This window comes from Chelonoidis abingdonii, chromosome 10, assembly GCF_003597395.2.
Source record: "Chelonoidis abingdonii isolate Lonesome George chromosome 10, CheloAbing_2.0, whole genome shotgun sequence".
Lineage (NCBI taxonomy): Eukaryota > Metazoa > Chordata > Testudines > Testudinidae > Chelonoidis > Chelonoidis abingdonii.
The window spans coordinates 27,999,936-28,019,891 of NC_133778.1; the positions used below are offsets into that span (position 1 = coordinate 27,999,936).

Sequence of the window (19,956 nt, forward strand, 5' to 3'; positions counted from 1 at the left end):
TCCATCCCTATCTCCCTTTGCCCCTCCTGTTGAAGAGAGCCCGTAAAGGGACAACACCCCTTTCCTTCCAGATAGCCGGACAAACGAGTTTCCCTTTCTTTACTGCTGACTATTTGATGAACTAGTTTTAAGAGACCCCTCCAGCAAAATCAGTTCCTTAGTTAGATATAAAATCTTTTGTTATGCCTAAAATAACATATTGGAAACGTATTTTTTAAAATTGGTGAAATTTCATCAACAGGTCTGTTGTTATGGAGATTAAAGTAAATTAGTGTTCCCCAGGGGTGGCTCTAGGCACCAGCAAAGCAAGCACCTGCTTGGGGCAGCCCATTTGCAGGGGCGGCAGCTGGCAGGAATCCAGCCTGGGAGTTGAGAACCAACAGGGAGCTCTGGGAGCTGTAGTTCCTTGGTTAGCTCCCTGCCTATAGAGCCAGCCCTGGAGCAGGGAAAGAATTACATTTCCCAGGATTTCCTTGGCCACTACCAACTGGAAAGGAAGGAGGGGGACCTCATGCAGCAGCGTGCTGTGATTGGAGAGTGGTAGGGAGACCATATTTTAACATTCAAAAAACAGGACACTCCAGGGGGAGGGACACCCCAACCTGCCACCATCCAGTCCCTCTGACTGCCTCCCACAGAAAACTCAACCCATCCAACTCCCTGCCTGCTCCCTGTCCCCTGATCACCCCCTCCCAGGACCCCTGCCCCTAACTGCCCTTTGGAACCCCACCCCCTATCTAAGCCTCCCTTCTCCTTGTCCCCAACTGCCTCCTCCTGAGACCGCCCCCAACTTCCCCCCAGGACCCCACCCCCTACCTGTCCCTTGACAAACCCCTGGGACTCCCATGCCTATCCAACCACTGCCTGTCCCGACTGCCTCCCCGAACCTCTGACCCATCTAACCCACCCTTTTCCCTGCCCCCCAGAACCTCCACCTCATCCAACCCTCCCTGCTCCCTGTCCCTTGACTGCCCTCCCCCCGGAACCCCTTAACCCTTCTCCAACCCCCCAACTCACTTACCATGCCACTCAGACCAGCGTGTCTGGCTCCTCGTAGCGCCAGACACGCTGCTGCATACATGCTGCTGTGCTCCCCCGCGAAACCCACAGCCCCCCCCCTCACACACACACACCCCCAGCATCTGCCTTCCAGATTTGAACACCTCAAAATTCAGAAGTACTCAAGCTCAGTTTGGGCAGCTGTTACTTCATTTCTTCCAAATCAAATATACTGATCCACTGTAACTTGCTGTAGAAAAAGTAAGATAAAATTGAGCAAGAAATGCTTCCCAGTGGTTATTAGGACTGGAATTGCTATTTTCAACAGCCATTGCCTTTTTTTGTTTGTTTAAAAGGAAGACAGTGATATTGCACTGGCAAATTCCCCATTGAAAGAAAGAGTGGAACAAAAGAATAATAAAGGCACCTCAACTTTTCCTAATTTATGGAGGACAGTTTATAATATGCATCCAGATATCCTCCAACCACACAAGCTGAAAATTGTTCCACTTTACTGCAGTTCTGTAACCATATGGGAACCAATCCTGTCTGTGTTTTGTGCACATCCAAAATTCTGCTGAATGAACCCACCTCTGGGGAGCGAGTTACAGTGGACCAGGGCTGTGGCGGAAGGAGGTGCAGTGTTGGTGGGACGGACCAGGCCTGGCAGCAGGTGGGGGGGGATGGCCTCGATGCGGGGAAGGAGGGAGCCCAGAGCTTGGAGTGCAAGGGGGGGGTTGGGGGGCAATGTGGAGTGGAGGGGAAGGAGGGGGAGCCAGGGAGGATGAGGCAGCGCGGGGTGGGGGGAGGGCACTGGTGGGGGGGAAGGGGGAAGACAGCACTGGGGCGGCAAGGGGTGTGGGTGGGAGGGGAGAGCCCAGGGCTGGGGCAGCAGGGGGGAAGACCAGGGCAGGGACAGGGGGCAGCCAAAATTTTTTTTGCTTGGGGCAGCAAAAAACCTAGAGCCGGCCCTGGTGTTCCCTTTTTCTAAAAGCAATGAATATTGTTATGAACACACTAAACCTCTGTGACTGATTAATTTAAAATAAATTAGTGTTTCAGTGAGTTAAATATGTAGTAATCTGGAATGATTACTTTGTGAAGGCTTAAGAGTACATTTAAAATATAAAATCAGTTTAGAAATACTGGTTAAGAAAATGTAAAACAGAAGAGCTGCATCATGTATTCCATTATATTCAATGCTGCGTTCAGCAAGACAGCTGACTTGCCCTTACTACAAAGTTTTTGCAAATAAATCTCTGACAAACTTCAGGGCATATCAAAATACCCGTGACTGACATTTTTTATTCCCAAGTTTAGTGCTTTTCATTAGGTACCTTCTGCATGTCCAGTCGTCACCATCTGGCATGCAGTGGAAAACATCCTCCATTTTCTTTTGAAAAAACCACTCTTCTGCAATTTCTTTCTAATGGCATTTGGGTTCAGGGATTTGGCTGGAAGGGGGTGAGCAGGGAGGGGGAGGGAAGAGAAGAGAGAGACAGTGGGGAGAGGGCAGGGCCTGGGCGGAGCAGGAATGGAGTATGGATGGGTCCACAGGCAGAAGAGGTGGGCTGGGAAGCTTGGTATCCTTGCTGCCTCCTCCCTCCTCCCCCTGGGCTATGGGCCCAGGTTGCTGTTGGGCATAGGGGCACCAGTTTAATAATACTGCACAGGGCCCCATAAATTCTAAGGACGGCCCTGCTTGCAATGCTAGAACAGTGTCATGCAATCACCTGTTCTCACTTTCAGGTAACATTGTAAACAAGACGTGGGCAGCATTACCTCCTGCAAATTGTAACCAAACTTGTTTGTCTGAGGGTACGTCTACACTGCGGGATTATTCCGATTTTACATAAACTGGTTTTGTAAAACAGATTGTATAAAATCGAGTGCACGCGGCCACACTAAGCACATTAATTCGGCGGCGTGCATCCATGTACCGAGGCTAGCATCGATTTCTGGAGCGTTGCATTGTGGGTAGCTATCCCGTAGCTATCCCATAGTTCCCGCAGTCTCCCTCGCCCATTGGAATTCTGGGTTGAAATCCCAATGCATGATGGTGGCAAAAACAGTGTCGCGGGTGATTCTGGTAAATTCGTCACTCATTTCCTTCCTCCGTGAAAAGCCACAGACGACAATCATTCGCGGCTTTTTTTCACTGGGATTGCCCCTGGCATGATTTGCCATATTGCAATGGCAACCATGGACCCGTTTTGCCTTTTGTACTGGTCACCATGTATGTGTATTGGATCCGCTTCACAGAAGCGGTTACATATCTCTGGACAGTCGCTAGCATGAACTTCATATTGCCCATTGCAAGGTCAGAGAGATGGTTACCAGTCGTTCCTTGTACGCTCTGTATCCAGATTGTAATTGCGATGAGAAATGACGGTTATCAAGTCGTTCTGTACTGTCTGCTGCTGTCCATGGGTGCTCCTGGGCTGCCTTACGCTGAGGTCGGCCGGGGCGCAAAGACAAAAATGGGAAATGACTTCGCGCCGAGTCAATCCCCTCCTTATGGGTTTATCTAAAAATAGAGTCAGTCTTGCCTAAATAAATGGGGCAAGTGTACTAGAGAACCAATACAGAGAACCAGAGCACAACCGCTTTGTGTCAGATCCTGCAGAAATATTGCTGCAGCCATTCTAGGGGTGCCCCTCAACAACCCACCTCGCTTCCCTCCTCCCCACTTTCCGGGCTACCGGGCAGTTCCCCAATTTGTTCTGAAGTAATACAAAAAAAAAAAAAAAAACAAAGAATCAAAGGAATAAGAAACACCGAGTTTTATGAGATAAAAATGAGGGAGGCAGCTCCAGCTGCCTATGATAGTCCAGGCCCATACAGAATCTTTCTTTAGACATGAAGGTGGGCATGGGCTGATGAAACTCAGCCCCAGTTGTGCTATGAGAGGAACGGTTACCAGCATTTTGTACCATCTACCCAGGAAAACCAGGTCATTCCTTATTTTAACCCAGGCACCCCTGCCGCCCACTGAGGCCAGCCAGGACACTCAAAGAATGAGAGAGACAGCTACCCGTCTTTTGTACGGTAACACCTGCCACTGGGAGGGGAGGGAAGAGGAGCTGCTATCATTGCCGCATGACCGTGTCTACGGCAGCAGCATGCAGTGACCAGGGGACATATAAAAAGTCAAGGAACGATTTTTCCCCTTTCTTTCACCGGGGGTGGCTGGGGGAAGGGTGTAAATTGACGACATATATCCTGAACACCCGGGAAAAAGTTTTTGACCCTTCAGGCAATTGAGCCCTCAGCCAAGAAGCAAATGCTTTTCGGGGACGGCGGGACGTGGGAAGAGCTGGATGTCTCAGTACCCCCTCGCCTCCCTCATGAGCGTCCATTGATCTTTGTCTTTCCGTTAGGCTTGTCCACATCAGCACTGTGCTGGGACTCTGTATCATAGCTGGAAGATTTTTTCAAATGCTTTTCATTCGCTTCACCTGTAACAGAGCTCTGATAGAACAGATTTGTCTCCCCATACAGCGATCAGATCCAGTATCTCCCGTACTGCCCATGCTGGAGCTCTTTTTGGATTTGGGACTGCATCGCCACCCGTGCTGATCAGAGCTCCACGCTGGGCAAACAGGAAATGAAATTCAAAAGTTCGCGGGGATTTTCTTGTCTACCTGGCCAGTGCATCCGAGTTCGGATTGCTGTCCAGAGCAGTCACAATGGTGCAGTGTGGGATACCGCCTGGAGGTGGTCGATTTGCGGCCACACTAACCCTAACCCGATATGGTAATACCGATTTCAGTGCTACTCCTCTTGTCGGGGAGGAGTACAGAAACTGGCTTAAAGAGCCCTTTATATCGATATAAAGGGCCTCGTTGTGTGGACGGGTGCAGCGTTAAATCGGTTTAACGCTGCTAAAATCGGTTTAAACGCGTAGTGTAGACCACGCCTGAGCGATTAACTGAACAAGAAGTAGGACTGCGTGGACTTGTAGGCTCTCAAGTTTTGCACTGTTTTGTTCTGAATGCAGTTATTTTTCGCACATAATTCCACATTTGTAAGTTCAACTCTCATGATAAATAGATTGCACTTCAGCACTTGTATTAGGTGAATTGAAAAATGCTATTTCTTTTGATTTTGACAGTGCAAACATTTTAATAAAAATAGAATACAAAGTGTACAGTGCTCACTTTATATTTATGTTGTAATTGAAATCAATATATTTGAAAATGTAGAATACATTCAAAAATATTTAAATAAATGCTATTCTATTATTATTTAAACAGCGCGATTAATCACGATTGATTTTTTTAATTGCTTGACAGCCCTAGCAACAACCCATCTTTCTCTCAATAGCTCCTCCTCATGAAAGTAGCAGGGGGCTTCACAAACCCTAAGACTGGCTCATAGCCTATGGGCAATCACACTGTCAATGTTTCTTTGGCTATGTTGGCAATACTGAGCCTGTGCTGGCATAGCTATAGCTGCCAGCACAGCCTTGTAGTTTAGATGCAGCATACACCTACAGTACAAGGAGTTCTGCTAGGGTAGGAACACCACCTCCCTAAACAACGTTAGCTATGCTAACAGCAGCACTCTTGTGTTGGCATAGCAGCATATACATCAGGGGTGTTGTCAGTCTGGCTCTACTGTTGGGGGTATGGTTTTTTCACACCCCATGACTGACTCAGGTATGCTGATATATGTTTTAAATGTAGAAAGGCCTTAACATTACTGCCACATTGGAAGGAGTTCAGAGGCTAATCCTTATATGTACACTGACATACCTCTATGCAAATCAAACTGTTTTAAAAATTAAAATAAAAGCATGTTAAGAACCACCTCAAAAATCAATTCTTTCCAAACTCTTTGCACTACTCACTTTGCATTTGCACTTGGCTTTGGGAGAGCTTGGCAGACAGACCATAGAGGTTGCTCAGGGTTAGGCAAGGTATAGTAAGCTTTGCTTATGCTGTTTTGAGTCAGACGCAACAGGACTTCTCCCACTGTTGTAAGTCTGCTTTGACTAAGCATGCCATTACAAAGCAGTTTTGCCCACCAGCTGTCAGACATCACCAATTTCCATTGCTAACAGTGGTAGAGGTCCTTTCAGATATAAATAATGCATATGCATTTGAGGCACTCCTGGCTAATCAAATAATAATACATTTTGGGTCCCTTTATTTTTTTTTTCTTACCATGGAAAATCAGAATATGCAGAGACAATTTTGCTTAAGGCAGAACATAGTGGTCAGATGTCATGGAGAAGAAGAAAAAAATATATCAGCTGGCAGGGAGAAGGGAAGGTTGCTATCTGCAGCCTCAATTTAAAATCCTGACTCTGGGGCAAGAGGCAAGAATAAAATGGCAATTTTGTAGAGAGTTACATGGTGAACACATCTACAGCTATTTTACTGTGGTTCTGCTTTAAAAAACCCTCATGGATTGGCTGGTGATATTTTTTTTGAGGTTGGGTGGAATTAAATATAGTCACAGCTCATCCCCTGACTAGCCATTGCTAGCATTTGTCCAATTTCCAGTTTAGAAACATGGTTTGGAGAATGGATGATTTAACCAACAAGGATCAGTCCTATGTACCTGATTTATTAACCAACATCAGGGGGAGAGAATTCGGTTCCGCAATTGCTGATCAGTGTAGATTGAACAGCCACATAAACTAAATTAAATAAGACAAGAGTAACAAATCTGTAGGTGTCATACTGACATACAGGATTCCACAGGATTCATTTAATGAATGGCAATATACTGGAATTGATCTTCTGGTCAGGAGCCTATTTGATGTCTAGCAAGTTCTGTGTTTATTTTTCACTCTCTGCAAAAAGTCTGATTTAGATACTTCACAACAAAAATATCTGCGAGCTTCAGGAAACTTAGTAACGGAGGATTAGTCAGCAGATTACAGAACACACCATGCTTAAGTACATCTAGAAATAATTTTTGAATTGTGAGTCTGTCCTTACTTATAACACATCAAGCTTGTTGAAAGACGACTTATGCTAGACTTGCTGAAGGATTTTCAGACTACTTTATACAGTACACATGGGTCCAAAAATAATTTTAAAAAGTACTAATATTGAGAAACCTACTCGTTACATAATGATGAGATCCCTGACTCATTTCATTGCAAGTAGAAAGTAACTATTGTCTTCTTAATCCCCAATTTAAAGGCGTAAACCAAAAAGGGTGATTGAGTTTTCAGAAAACTATGTCTCATGCTGATTAAGGAAATCACTTAAAAGCTTACGTAATGCATTCAGACTGTCAGTTACGAAAAAGAATAATCATCAATCAAGTTAAAAACCTGGCAAATCCAAAACATTTCTGGTGTACTTTTAATAATTTGAGTACCATGCTAATTTATTTGGTAAGGAAAACAAAGGCTACAATATTAAAAACACACATACACCCCAAGTCTAGAACAATATGGTCCAGAGAAATGCCTGGTGTTTTTAATTCCCTTCAAAATGAACCCAATCCCTCCTTCAGAGCCAAATAGGATGAAGTTAGCTTTTTATTTTCCGTGTGTTACTAAATCATTTGGTTTTTGTGATTGCCAGTGCTATATAGATGTCTATTTCAAACTACTTTAAAACCGAACCCTAGTAAGAAATCTGTTTGGATTAGAACTAGTTAAATGTTTCAAGAGAGACTGTCCATGTGAAATATAAATCAGAAATCCAATACATTATCTTGCTTTAGCCACTGGAATCCCTTTGGACACAAGATCTACAGTAACAGTTTACATCAAAGTTTTCTACTCATGCTAACCTCTAGCAAACTAAGCTTTAGAGCATGGATATTTTATGGGATGTAGTTCATCCAAACAAAAAAGGAAAGATATTTTATTAAATTACCCACATACCCCTCTCTCCCTTGGGGAGTCAGATACATATACTCTGACTCTCCTACGTAGCTGTTTAAAATAGCCACAAATTGATTCTGTGACCCCATTCCACTGTTACACAATCCTGATGTACAAAGGAAGCTCTATTGCAAAAGACATATAGAATCATAGAATATGGGCTCAACGGGTAGTGATCAATGACTCCATGTCTAGCTGGCAGCTGGGTCGGGTCGGTCCTGGGGCCAGTTTTGTTCAATATCTTCATTAATGATCTACGTGGACTGCACTCTCAGCAAGTTTGCAGATAACATTAAACTGGGAGGAGTGGTAGATACGCTGAGGGTAGGGATAGCATACAGAGGGACCTAGACAAATTAGAGGATTGGGCCCAAATAAATCTGATGAGGTTCAACAAGGATAATGCAGAGTCCTGCACTTTGGACAGAAGAATCCCATGCACTGCTACAGACTAGGGACCGAATGGCTAGCCAGCAGTTCTGCAGAAGAGGACCTAGGGGTTACATTGGCGAAAGTTGGATATGAGTTGACAATGTGCCCTTGTTGCCAAGGGCTAACAGCATTTTGGACTGTATACATAGGGACATTGCCAGCAGATCAAAGGACTTGAGGCCTCATCTGGAGTACTTTGTCCAGTTTGGACCACACTACAAGAAGGATGTAGAAAAATTGGAAAGAGTCCAGCGGAGGGCAACAAAAATGATTAGGGGGCTGGAGCACACGACTATGAGGAGAGGCTGAGGGAACTGGGATTGTTTAGTCTGCAGAAGAGAAGAATGAGGGGGGATTTGATAGCACCTTTCAACTACCTGAATGGGGGTTCCAAAGAGGATGGATCTAGACTGTTCTCAGTGGTAGCAGATGACAGAACAAGGAGTAACAGTCTCAAATTGCGTGGGGAGGTTGGTGGGATATAGGAAAAACTTTTTCACTAGGAGGGTGGTGAAGCACTGGAATGGGTTACCTAGGGATGGTGGAATCGCCTTCCTTGCGTCCGACATGCGTCCACGAAGTGGGTATTCACACGAAAGCTCATGCTCCAAAAACGGCTGTTAGTCTATAAGGTGCCATAGGACTCTTTGCTGCTTTTACAGATCCAGACTAACACGGCTACCCCTCTGATACTCTCCTTCCTTAGAGGTTTTTAAGGTCAGGCTTGACAAAGCTTTGGCTGGGATGATTTAGTTGGGGACTGATCCTGCTTTGAGCAGGGAGTTGAACTAGATGACCTCCTGAGGTCACTTCTAATCCTGATGAAGAGACCTGTTCTGTCTTGACTGGTCTTGTGAGAACTGTTCCATTTTATGTCAATTAACTATTCTATTGGAACAAATGTGGCATTGTTTCTCAGATCATAACAACTGTGCATTGCTCCTCCTTGAAGAGTCACAATCAAATTATAACCTTTATATAACCAGATGGTCAGCGCCTATATAAAGAGCTTTCAAATGTACTCTGATTGTGTAAAAGGAAAGATTTTAGTATCATAGCCTATCCAAAAAACTGGCAGAGTCTAATAAAACTGTGATGAACAAACCACCCTCCCTCCCCAAAGTTATTTATTCCATAGAAGTAACCATCTTTGCTAATTTAAACTGGAGCTTCAGTTGCACAAGGAAAGCAAGATTGGTCCTGGTACTCATTTCTGGAGCTTTTTAGCCAGTTGCCACTTTGTAACAGCTCTATATCTTTAAAATTGACATTTTCATGTCACCAGTCTCATTACCCAGCTGGACAATTTAGAATGGCTGCTATTTGACAGATGAGGTAATTTTATACTGGGAAAAATTCTTTGCCAGAATAGAGTTCAGCCCATTGTTTTGAAACTGACATGGCTTGAGTATTTTAGTAAAACTATAGTCACTCTATTGAGACAGAAAAGTGATTGATGAGGCTCTTAAGCTTCTTTATATCTATTAAATGCAAAAAGTCAACACGTTTGAAAGACAACAGTTAAGAAGGGTGGATTTATGCTTGTGTTAACTTTTTTTTTAAATACTCTAGCCACCAAAGAAAATGTTCTGGAACATCCTGTCTCTGTTAAATTTTTCAATGGCTTTCTGAACTTATAATTTAGCTACTGAATGCTCTACTGTAACCTGACAAGAATTGAAGACAGATTACATTACCTCATCTCCTTGCATGTTTGGAGAATTAACACATACAGCATTGTATTTACACCCCATAGGCACTCATTTGGCAGGGACCATTGAAACTTCTAGCAATTTAAGAGTTAATCCAACCCCTTATTTTCATATAACCGTGTGTGTGAATAAACAAGGCTTATAGTTTCTAAACTCTTTCTTTAGGAAATAAGTGTAAAATAAACTCCTCTCATTTTCTGTCTTAAGAAGATGCCATGCTTGGAGCAGCTTTCACCAACTTCTATACACTGATAGCTATGAAATTGTAGCATGGTTAAAATTACAATCACTAGATGCAGTTTGCACAGTCTTCTAGAAATCTCTCCATGCCCTGCAGTGGCCTTGAATTCTTATCTAGAAATTCAATGTACCTTTCTAATTTTATGTTAAAATTAAATATTTAATCTTCTTCAAAATTAACTTATCCACCATTACATACAAGTATTTCATTTACTTTGAAATGCCAATCAGAGACCAATAAACGAAACAGTGTTCATAGAGAACTTCAGTAATCACAAATATCAAATCCCACTCAAGGTAATAAACAGTACAAGTTTGCCATATTTTACTCTATCAGTTCTGCTAAATATATAATTCTACAGAAAAGTCATTAGGCATTGGAAACTGTTAGAGCATATTGTGATAAGACACTTATTAAATCAACAATTTTGAAATATTACATTAAAATGTGCTCATGTGATGTATATAATTAAAAAAACAACAACACACATTTGGAAACCAGAAGCACTAGAGCAAAACAGAAGATTCATTAACACCACAACTTGTAGTGATTCATGGGATGTTGCTCACTTTAAATGGGAGAGTCAAGTAATCTAGGTCTTATAATAGAACCACCTCAAAAGTGATAGTATGGTGGGGAGTGATCTTTCTGTGAACTGTGTTGCATGCTACAGTAAATTAAGAGCATAAATGGTAGAAAGTAAATCTACATTATAATAATCTAATATGCTCTTAGTAACACAGCTAAGGTCTTTTTTTTAAAAATATGATTTTTCATCTGACAGTAGGACTCAAAATGATATTTCTGCATAGACCATGCATATCATTAATCTCTAATTTAAAATAGTGGCCCTATAAGCAATTGATTTGAATAAAAAGTAAAACTAAAAGGTTTGCCTTGTCTTGCAAGCACATAGAGGGCTTTGTTGAAACCTAAGTTCCTGTCAGGTTATAGTAGCCTAAGCTATAAATCACAGAATGCCACTGAAAAACAATTGCAGAAAAATTTAAACAGACAGGATGTTCCAAAACATTTTCTTTGGTGGCTAGGGCATTAAAAAAAAAAAAAGTTAGCATAAGCATAAATCCATTCTTTTTAACTATTGTCTTTCAACTGTGTTGATTTTTTGCATTTAACAGATATAAAGAAGCTTAAGAACCCAAGCAACCAAGCAGCATGTGCAGGTGTGTATTCAACTCATACTCCTGTCTCTTTGTTTAGTTACAGGGTGTGTTGATCTCAAGCAGATCTGTTTGGATCAACAAACAGAACAGTGTGCAGATCAAATGCAGAACCAACCTCCTGACGTCAAACCTTTTCCATGACAACCCCTGTTAACAACTTATGAGACCATAAAGTCTTTTGGGATATTTATAGTCAGAAGGAAAGAGCTACTGGACCTTCTCTTAATCACAGCTCAGATGGCAACATGAATAATTTAAGTGGCTCACTTTATACTATAAGATCATAACTGTATCATCTTACCTTGAAGTACTTCCATAGGGAGAACAGTCCAGGCATTTTCCAAATAGGAGATATAAATGTAGCGAGCTGTATTACAGGCAAGGCCAATATAGAGCACTCTAAAGGGAGGAAGGGGAAAAAAACAGTCAGAGGTTTGCAGTTTCCATGTCTTGTATGGTACCATAAATACATCTGATTGCTTTCTAAATCCTAATATGAAAGCGAAATGCAGCACAAGGAAGTGTGTGCTCACACACAATTTCTTACTCAAAAAATCTTCCTTTACAAAGATCCCACACCCAAGCGCAACCTCTTCCCGCTCTGCGGGCATGCAGTTAAACTTGTTCCAAGTTAAAAATAAAAATGTGATTGATTAAATTTAAACCAAACCCCAGGAGAATTCTTTTCAAACCACTAATGGAAAACGAATTAACCCTAAATCTGTCTAGCGTTAATAGATCCTCTGAGCTTCTGACTAGGTAGTGTCTATTCTCGTTTTATGTAATGTCCTACTGCATTATATTTTAGGGAGAATATGGTTTCCATCACCTGACACTAGTCTTTTTAAATGCCTCAATGATTCACACATCAGCCATACAGTTTAAGAAGAGTATAGGTCCATATTATTATAGGAATTTATTTAATCCATTCTGATGTAAAGGTAGCATTCCAGGAGTTGCATCCAGTGCACTACTACTTTGAAATATTTACTCTTCCACAAAAAAAAACAATAACTAACTACTCCATGCAGTGACAACACTACTGTTGTCACCTGTCTAGTTTTCAACAGGACAATCCAGTTTGGAAGCAAGAGGGTAAGAGTCAGGTTTTAAAATAACCGTTGACCAGAAAGCTCAAGCCCAGTTTTCCCAGTTCATTTTCTCCTCACGCTATTTACTCAAACATTTTCTCTCCTTTCCTGACTTCAGGCTTCAACCCAATTACTTCTTCCTCACCAAGCTAAACTATCATTACTAGAAGCAACCTTTGTTGTACATCATATCTTTCCTGTGGCTCTAGCAGGATGAGATAAATCATCTCTTTTCCAGGAGGGAAAGAGGTAGATTTGGATAACAGACGAAATTAGTCTAAATTAGCAAGTCACTTTCCCTTGTTGTCAATCACTGACTGGAAATACAATCTCTAAAATCAGAAAGGAAGAGGAATGTGACTAAACCCCCTTACCAGTCACCCATACATACAGGGGTAACATTAACTTCCTCCCTGGTTTGTATTTGACAGGTACCAGGTTCACCTAACTTTACAATAACCTTTTCTGATTTTCGCTCTTGATTTCAACCACTCTTTTAGCTTATTATACCCTGCTTATTATACTTCTCTACAAGGCAAAGATGAGACTGCAGTATTTACTGATCTGCACTCCGGTGTTTTGTAAAAGATCTTGTTATTCAACTTGCAGGTTTCTAGTGGACCTGTTCCTAGTGGGAGCGACTGCAGAACATTCAAGGTGGACCCACAGATGTTTAAAAAAAAAAACCAACTTCAATCTTAGAATGATGAACTCCACCTCTTAAATAACCAGGGTTATACTCAGGATTGACCCACAGGAAAATTAAAAAGGAAAGGTTGGCCTGGGGGTTAAAGGCACAGACCAGAGTCTCTGAATATCAGGGCTTTATTTCTTCCACAGCCTCAAACTCACTATGCAAAGTCATTTAATTGAATTTACCATGCGTAAAAATGGGCTAATGCTTCCTATTTCACATAAGTATTGTGAAGCTTAAATCGACATTGTGTTAAGAAACTTTGAAAAATCTAAGATGGAAAGTACGAATACAAATGCAGTATTTTATTTTTTATTTATTTTTTTAAAAAGAGGTCCCATGATGTTCAGTCTTACTGGCTTCCACTCAGACAAATGCCACAGCATGTACTATGGTCATGCTATCACTACCCAAACATAACTACACTGGAGCCTGCCTACTGAGATCAGGTAAGCTTGTGCAATAATGCCCAGATTTGCAAAGTTCATAATATTTTATATTTTATAGTAATTAATGTATTTTTGCAGAAAGTCTTACCAGACACCCCAAGAGGCCGGCTCCAGAGACTCTGCTTCCACAGGTGTGGCAGGCAGTCGGAGGGGGTCCGTAGCTGATGTGTGTTGCCAGGATAGTGACACTGGATCAGGACCAGGTCTATTATTTTTGCCGCCCCAAGCAGCGCGCCAAACTGCCGCTGAGGATGGCGGGGGGCAGTCCGTGTGCTGTTCAGTCGGCACACATGTTTCTGCAGTGGCGGCAATTCGCGGCTTCTGTCTTCCAGCTGAAGACAGAAGCTGCCACCAAATTGCCGCCATGGGCAGCTGAACATAGAAGCTGCCGCCGAACTGCCACCACCGCAGAAACGCGCGTGCCGCCCTAACGGCACACACTGCCCCTGCCATCCATGGCGGCAATTTGGCACATTGCTTGGGGCAGCAAAAACTCATGGACTGTCGCCCCTTGCAGATTGCTGCCCCAAGCACCTGCTTGGAATGCTGATGCCTGGAGCCGGCCCTGCACTGGATCACCACTTAGAGCAGAAAATGGGGAGCAATAGCAAGGCCGGATATTAACAGGCAAAGTGGGTAGGGAGATTCAATCTGTAGTGAACAAGAGCTACAACAAATTTGTTCCTTTCATCCATCCATCTCTACCATCTTTCTGTCCAACAACTTCATTTCTTTTCCTTAATTGACTCCTGTGCATACAATTTCTTGCCAACTTTCTCCCAAAGAGAAAAATGGCCCTATCCAGGAAGCTCACTTTTCATATCCCTCCTCATCAGTTTCTCTTCCTTTCTGCAAGCCTCCTTTAGCCCAGAAACAAAAAAAATCAAGTAAGGAATACGGACAGAGTTCTTCTGTTTACTTGTCTTTCAGAATGTTCAGCTAGATATTTATAAATCGAACCCAAAATGATCACATTTGAGTGTCAAAAGTTTAAGCACCTAATTAAAAGCGGCCTGATTTTTAGAAAGGTTGAGCCATTGAATTTAGGAGCTAGTAAGTACTTAGGGAGCCCTCATCATAACCTCTGAGCAACTGCTTGTTTGCATCTTTCCATGATCTTTCATATCTTAGGACACAGCTGCTTAGCAGAGCTGGGCAAATATTTGATTTTTCTGTTCACTGACAGTTATGAAAAAATAAAAAAAAGGTTCAGGTTGAACTAAAATTGAAAAATTTCAACAAACTGGAAAAAAAATCCATTTTGGGCAGCTGTAAAGGGATAGATTTACAAAAAATACATGGAGGAGCCACTGCCCTCCTTATAAAACTTTTAGTCCAGTGGTTAGGGCGCTCATCCGGTATGTGGGAGACCCACGTTCAATTGCTCTCTCTGCCTGATGTGGAGCAGGGACTTGACTTGGGTCCTTCCACATCCTAGCTGAGGACCCTAATCACCAGTCTATAGAGTCATTCTCATGCTCTTTCCCTGGCCCAATGACTATTCACTATCATTCACAGTGGCAATTTATAGTACACCACCACCACCTCCTCCTGCCATTTTGTGAATGGCATCTAAGGCCTGAGGAGCAAAAATGGGGATCAAAAACTATTTGGCAAATTTCTGTCAAATTTACTAATAGTTTCTGGTCAACTAAAATTGCATTTTTCAGTGAATAAACTGTACACATGAAATTTTTTGCCCAACTCTAGTCATCACCCAAATGTTCCCCAGGAGAACAATGGGTGCTAAACAATTTTGAAAATCTGTCCACTTAATTTGGGTGTCTAAATGAGAGCTATTTTGAAAATCTGGCCCTGATGCTTTAAAATTCCTACCCTCCATATGACATGCAGACAAAATAGCTAAGTTGCAGCATATAAAAACTAGGAAGCAACTGGAAGAGTAGGCTTATGCCCAGACTAGAGCAGTGGTATTCAGAGCTGTCTGAGTTAGCAACCAAAGAAAGAAGTGCTCATTGCCAGAGACAACAATTATCTCAATTTGGACTCCTTTTCTAGAAACATCTGGATAGAAAATATTGAGATGGTTCAAAGAATGCCATACCTTCATTCCACCTAACCTGTTTTTCCCTGCCCCCTCCTCTGCCTATTCATGTACATCTTCTCCTACTTATTACTGTTAACCCCACCCTGACATGTTATGTCTATGTATTATTGTCTGGTTTTGTATTGGCTTTTCTTGCAGGTTTGACAAATTGTAAGACTGCATAATTCCATTAGAGATCCTGTGAAGCAAGTGAAATTTGGAAACACATAAAAGCTGTAAGTCATTTACCTTTCTATTGTCTGATTCGTTATGAAAAAAATTAATACATTCTTTTAAAAAAGGAAGCAGAATTTCAGTGCAACACAGCACAGAACTCTCAGCAAGACATCCTGAAAATACCCACACCACCACTACCTACATACCTCTCCATCAGAGAGCATACCAAGGAAATGCATTCATATGCTTCTTCTTAACCTAAGTAATCACTCAATTAAGTCACAAAACCTCAATTTGCTGAAGAGAAAGGGGGAGAGTGACAAATAGCATGGTAGTGAGGGTTAACGAAGGAGACTTGGAATAAGGACACCTGAGTGCTAAGCCTAGCTCTGACATGGATTTGTTCTGTTGTACTGGGCAAGTTATTTAACTTCCAAACACCTCTTTTTTCCACCTGTAAAATGGGGAATACTGCCCACCTTTATAAAACGCTTTGAGATACCCGGAGACACAAGCGGAAGGCACTAGATATGAAGTACAAATACTATTAACACTTTTAACAACTTTCTGGTTGCATGTATAGTCTTATAGCTACTTTGCTGGCGTTGAATTGTGCACAGAGCGCTATGGTAATCTCCAAAATGTTCACAACATAATTTACTATTAGTACAGTCATGTGTGAACCTGCTGTGTGTCTCAGATCTAGAGTTGGGTAACATTTTTCAGCTGAAAAATGCAGTTCTGGTGGACCCAACTATATGCAAATTTCACACGAATAGTTTGGCCAATCACAGAGGAGGAGGCAGCTGGAGAAGATGGTGATGCCACCACTCCCTTTTTTTGTAGCCTTTAGCCCAGTGGTTTGGGCACTCACCTGTGATAGAGGAAACCCAGGTTTGAATCCCAACTCAGAAACAAATGCCAAATGAATTTTTTCAAGATTCAGTTCAACCCAAATCAATTATTTTAATATAATATATGGAGATATACCTATCTCATAGAACTGGAAGGGACCCTGAAAGGTCATTGAATCCAGCCTCCTACCTTCACTAGCAGGACCAAATACTGATTTTGCCCCAGATCCCTAAGTGGCGCCCTCAAGGACTGAATTCACAACCCTGGGTTTAGCAGGCCAGTGCTCAAACCACTGAACTATCCCTCTCACGGAACCTCCATCACATCAAAAAATCAATTACGCTCCCAGATCTACTTAGCACTCACATGGGGTCTGAACCTGGAATCAGCAGTTTCATGATACTGGTGGATGACAGTTGTGTGAGTAGCTGAGAGGAGACAAGTGTTTGCTCAGCTAGCTCCCAGATATACCTAACTGCAGCTTAATGTGAAAAGTGCCGATACATTTTCCCCCTATTTATCTGTGTCAGAACTTGTGATTACAAGAATCAAGCCTGTGCCTGTCTCCAAAAACTCAGGCAGGAGGGATAGTGAAGGTACTAGTGCTAAGCTATCAGAAAAATTACAGCAAGAGCTTCTATTCCCTGAGGTCCTTTCCAACCCTGATATTCTAGGGTTGTGGTTGGTCACAGTCGGGGCTGGGACACAAACTGGATAGGGGGCAGAATATGGCTGGAGGGGATATTAAACCTTATCCTTCTGGACTTGAACCAATGATAGTCAAACTTCAGGGGTTAAGGAGCTGAATTAATGATCAACATTACCCAAAAGAGCCACAGCAGCGTGAATGACAGGGGAAATGTTTAGTGTGCGTCTACACATAGAGATGCACACTAAATATATATTTTAGGAGGAGGGATAGCTCAGTGGTTTGAGCATTGGCCTGCTAAACCCAGGATTGAGAGTTCAATCCTTGAGGGGGCCATTTAGGGATCTGGGGTAAAAATCTGTCTGGGGATTGGTCCTGCTTTGAGCAGGGGGTTGGACTAGATAACCTCCTGAGGTCCCTTCCAACCTTGATATTCTATGATTCTAGTCTATTCTTCAGAATGGGAGAAAGAATACATAGATATCAGTGTACTACTTTGCTAGTAGTAAGGGTTAAAGGAAAATAACTTCTGCTGCAACCTTTCCACACCATAACAGAAAAGTCATAGTCATCTCTCTCACAATAGACCTAGGAAGTCTTCAGGGCTGGGTGTGAAGTGGGAGGATCCTTTCCCTACCACTATGATACCAGACCTTACAGCACAGTTTCTGGAGACACTTAACCCTGTATATGCCAGAATTGTTCACATTCTGGTTAGGGCCATTAAAAAATTATACAGATGTCCAGTACACTCAACGTTGTAGTTTTGTTCTTGAAAAATGTGACTAAGTGAAACAATGTTAAGCGAATCCGATTTCCCCATAAGAATTAATGTAAAGGCGGGGTCGGGGGGGGGTTATGTTATACTACAGAGCTTTATAATTAGTGTTGTATAAACTAACTCCTACGGATATCAAGAGTACGAACATCAACTGTTAATGAAAAACGCAGTGTTTAAAGGTACTCTAGGCAGCCAGTAGCTATGGAACTGTAGATTCCAAAGAATTTTGCATGTAGGAGATATATTTCAAAACTGGCAGTCTCCTGTTCAGCAAACATTGATTGCATCATACCCAGATTTAAAACCATTTTGACTATGATCTGCTAATGACTGTTCTTTCCATGATTATTATACATTTCCCAATGTCACTGTGACCCTAAAAGAAAATGATGCATTTAACTTGAGTAAGTCCCAGGTCCAGATTATCTCCACAATTACATTGCATACACACAAATAGACAAGATTAATTATTATCTCTTGTTCATTTATATACCTTTATAGTCAATATAACATGTAAATTTCAGAGCTTCAGCTCCATCAAGGGGTACTTTCTGGTGACATCAGGTGCCACATATGTATCTCTTACCTGGACCATGTCATTGCCAAAACCTCCAGTACATAGAAATACATAATCCTTAAATCTAATTTTTTACTTAAAAAGAAAGCTTTCCCTTCCATGATCACTCTTTCCACTTCCCTTTTCCATCCAAACGCATCTAGATCCAGAGTAATGAATATACTACATTCACACATCTGGCCCCACACCTCTTGTCAAAACATAGTGCCTCAGAACTCCACTAGATTATTTATGTTTCTTTTTCCAGCAGACACGGTAAATGTCAGAGGAGAAACACATATCTTTTTAGACTGCAATCCATCTAGTGCCTGTCACATAACAAAGCTAATATTCAATACACTTCGTATGAGAGGAGGAAAACAAAATTTAGTATGCCAAACAAGACATTTTCACGCTGCAGGTGTAGAGACCATCTCAAGGTTTCAGCATCGTCTATGAGCTGAAAATGAAAAGCATCTTTTGCTATTAAATTACACTCTTCTTTTTTCCTTTGCCTGCCAAGTGCCAGTAAATTTTGTCAAACTAATTATTTGTAAAATTTAAAGCTTTGAAAGCTATTTATCCTTATTATGCAACCTGCTTAAATGGAAAAAGATGAAAATATGACAACTCCTGCTTCACCAATAAAAACAAGTGAAGGGAAGGGAGAGAACATCTTGTGATCAGCACAGAAAAATTTATATTGGGTTTGCTTAAAATCATAGATCTAAATTAATTAAAAGCCTAAAGACTCTACTTGGTATAAAATCTGACATCTCAAGTGCCAAGCACAGTAACTTGAGAGATCACCTGAAACATCCCTTTGATTGAGGTCAAGAGAAACACCACAGAGGGATCAACTCACTGAAAACAAACAGGACAGGATGCAGGAAAAAAAAAACTGCATGACCCATATGGTTGAAAATGCACTGACATCTAGATAATACATCCTCAGGTGTATTGGGAGAAGGTATGGGAACAAGACTACATATACAGTTCTGTGAAAATATGATTTGCCTCTGTTTAGGGGACCACCGTGAGATGTGACAATATTACACACTTCAAGATAAACAAGCCCAGAATAGATTGTTGTTCAAACAAATCTGGAGTTTTGAAGCAGAATCATTGAGGATGCACTTTAAAGTAATCCTTTCAAGGTTAAACTGCCAAATATCACTAAAGTGCTGAGAAAACATTTTGGGTGTTATGAAGAAGTTGTATTATATACATGTTTAA

At 41.8% G+C, this 19,956-nt stretch overlaps 2 protein-coding genes across 9 annotated transcripts in view; one reads left to right on the forward strand and one right to left on the reverse strand.

Annotated features, from left to right (window-relative positions):
* Positions 1–11,424, forward strand: part of NEMP2 (nuclear envelope integral membrane protein 2) — a 55,974-nt gene extending 44,550 nt beyond the window's left edge. The window contains exon 9 of the mRNA XM_032763321.2: positions 11,377–11,424. Coding sequence (XP_032619212.1) covers positions 11,377–11,392 — 16 coding nt within the window. The 3' untranslated portion in view covers positions 11,393–11,424. The remainder of the gene's footprint in view (positions 1–11,376) is intronic.
* MFSD6 (major facilitator superfamily domain containing 6) overlaps positions 1–19,956 on the reverse strand; it is a 47,605-nt gene that overhangs the window by 12,599 nt on the left and 15,050 nt on the right. For all 8 annotated transcript variants that reach the window (XR_012656632.1, XM_032763310.2, XM_075070047.1 and 5 more), the window contains exon 3: positions 11,723–11,820. Coding sequence is in view for 7 of the 8 variants with exons in the window: in XM_032763310.2 (XP_032619201.1) it covers positions 11,723–11,820 (98 nt within the window). In the remaining variant the exon portion in view is untranslated. The remainder of the gene's footprint in view (positions 1–11,722; positions 11,821–19,956) is intronic.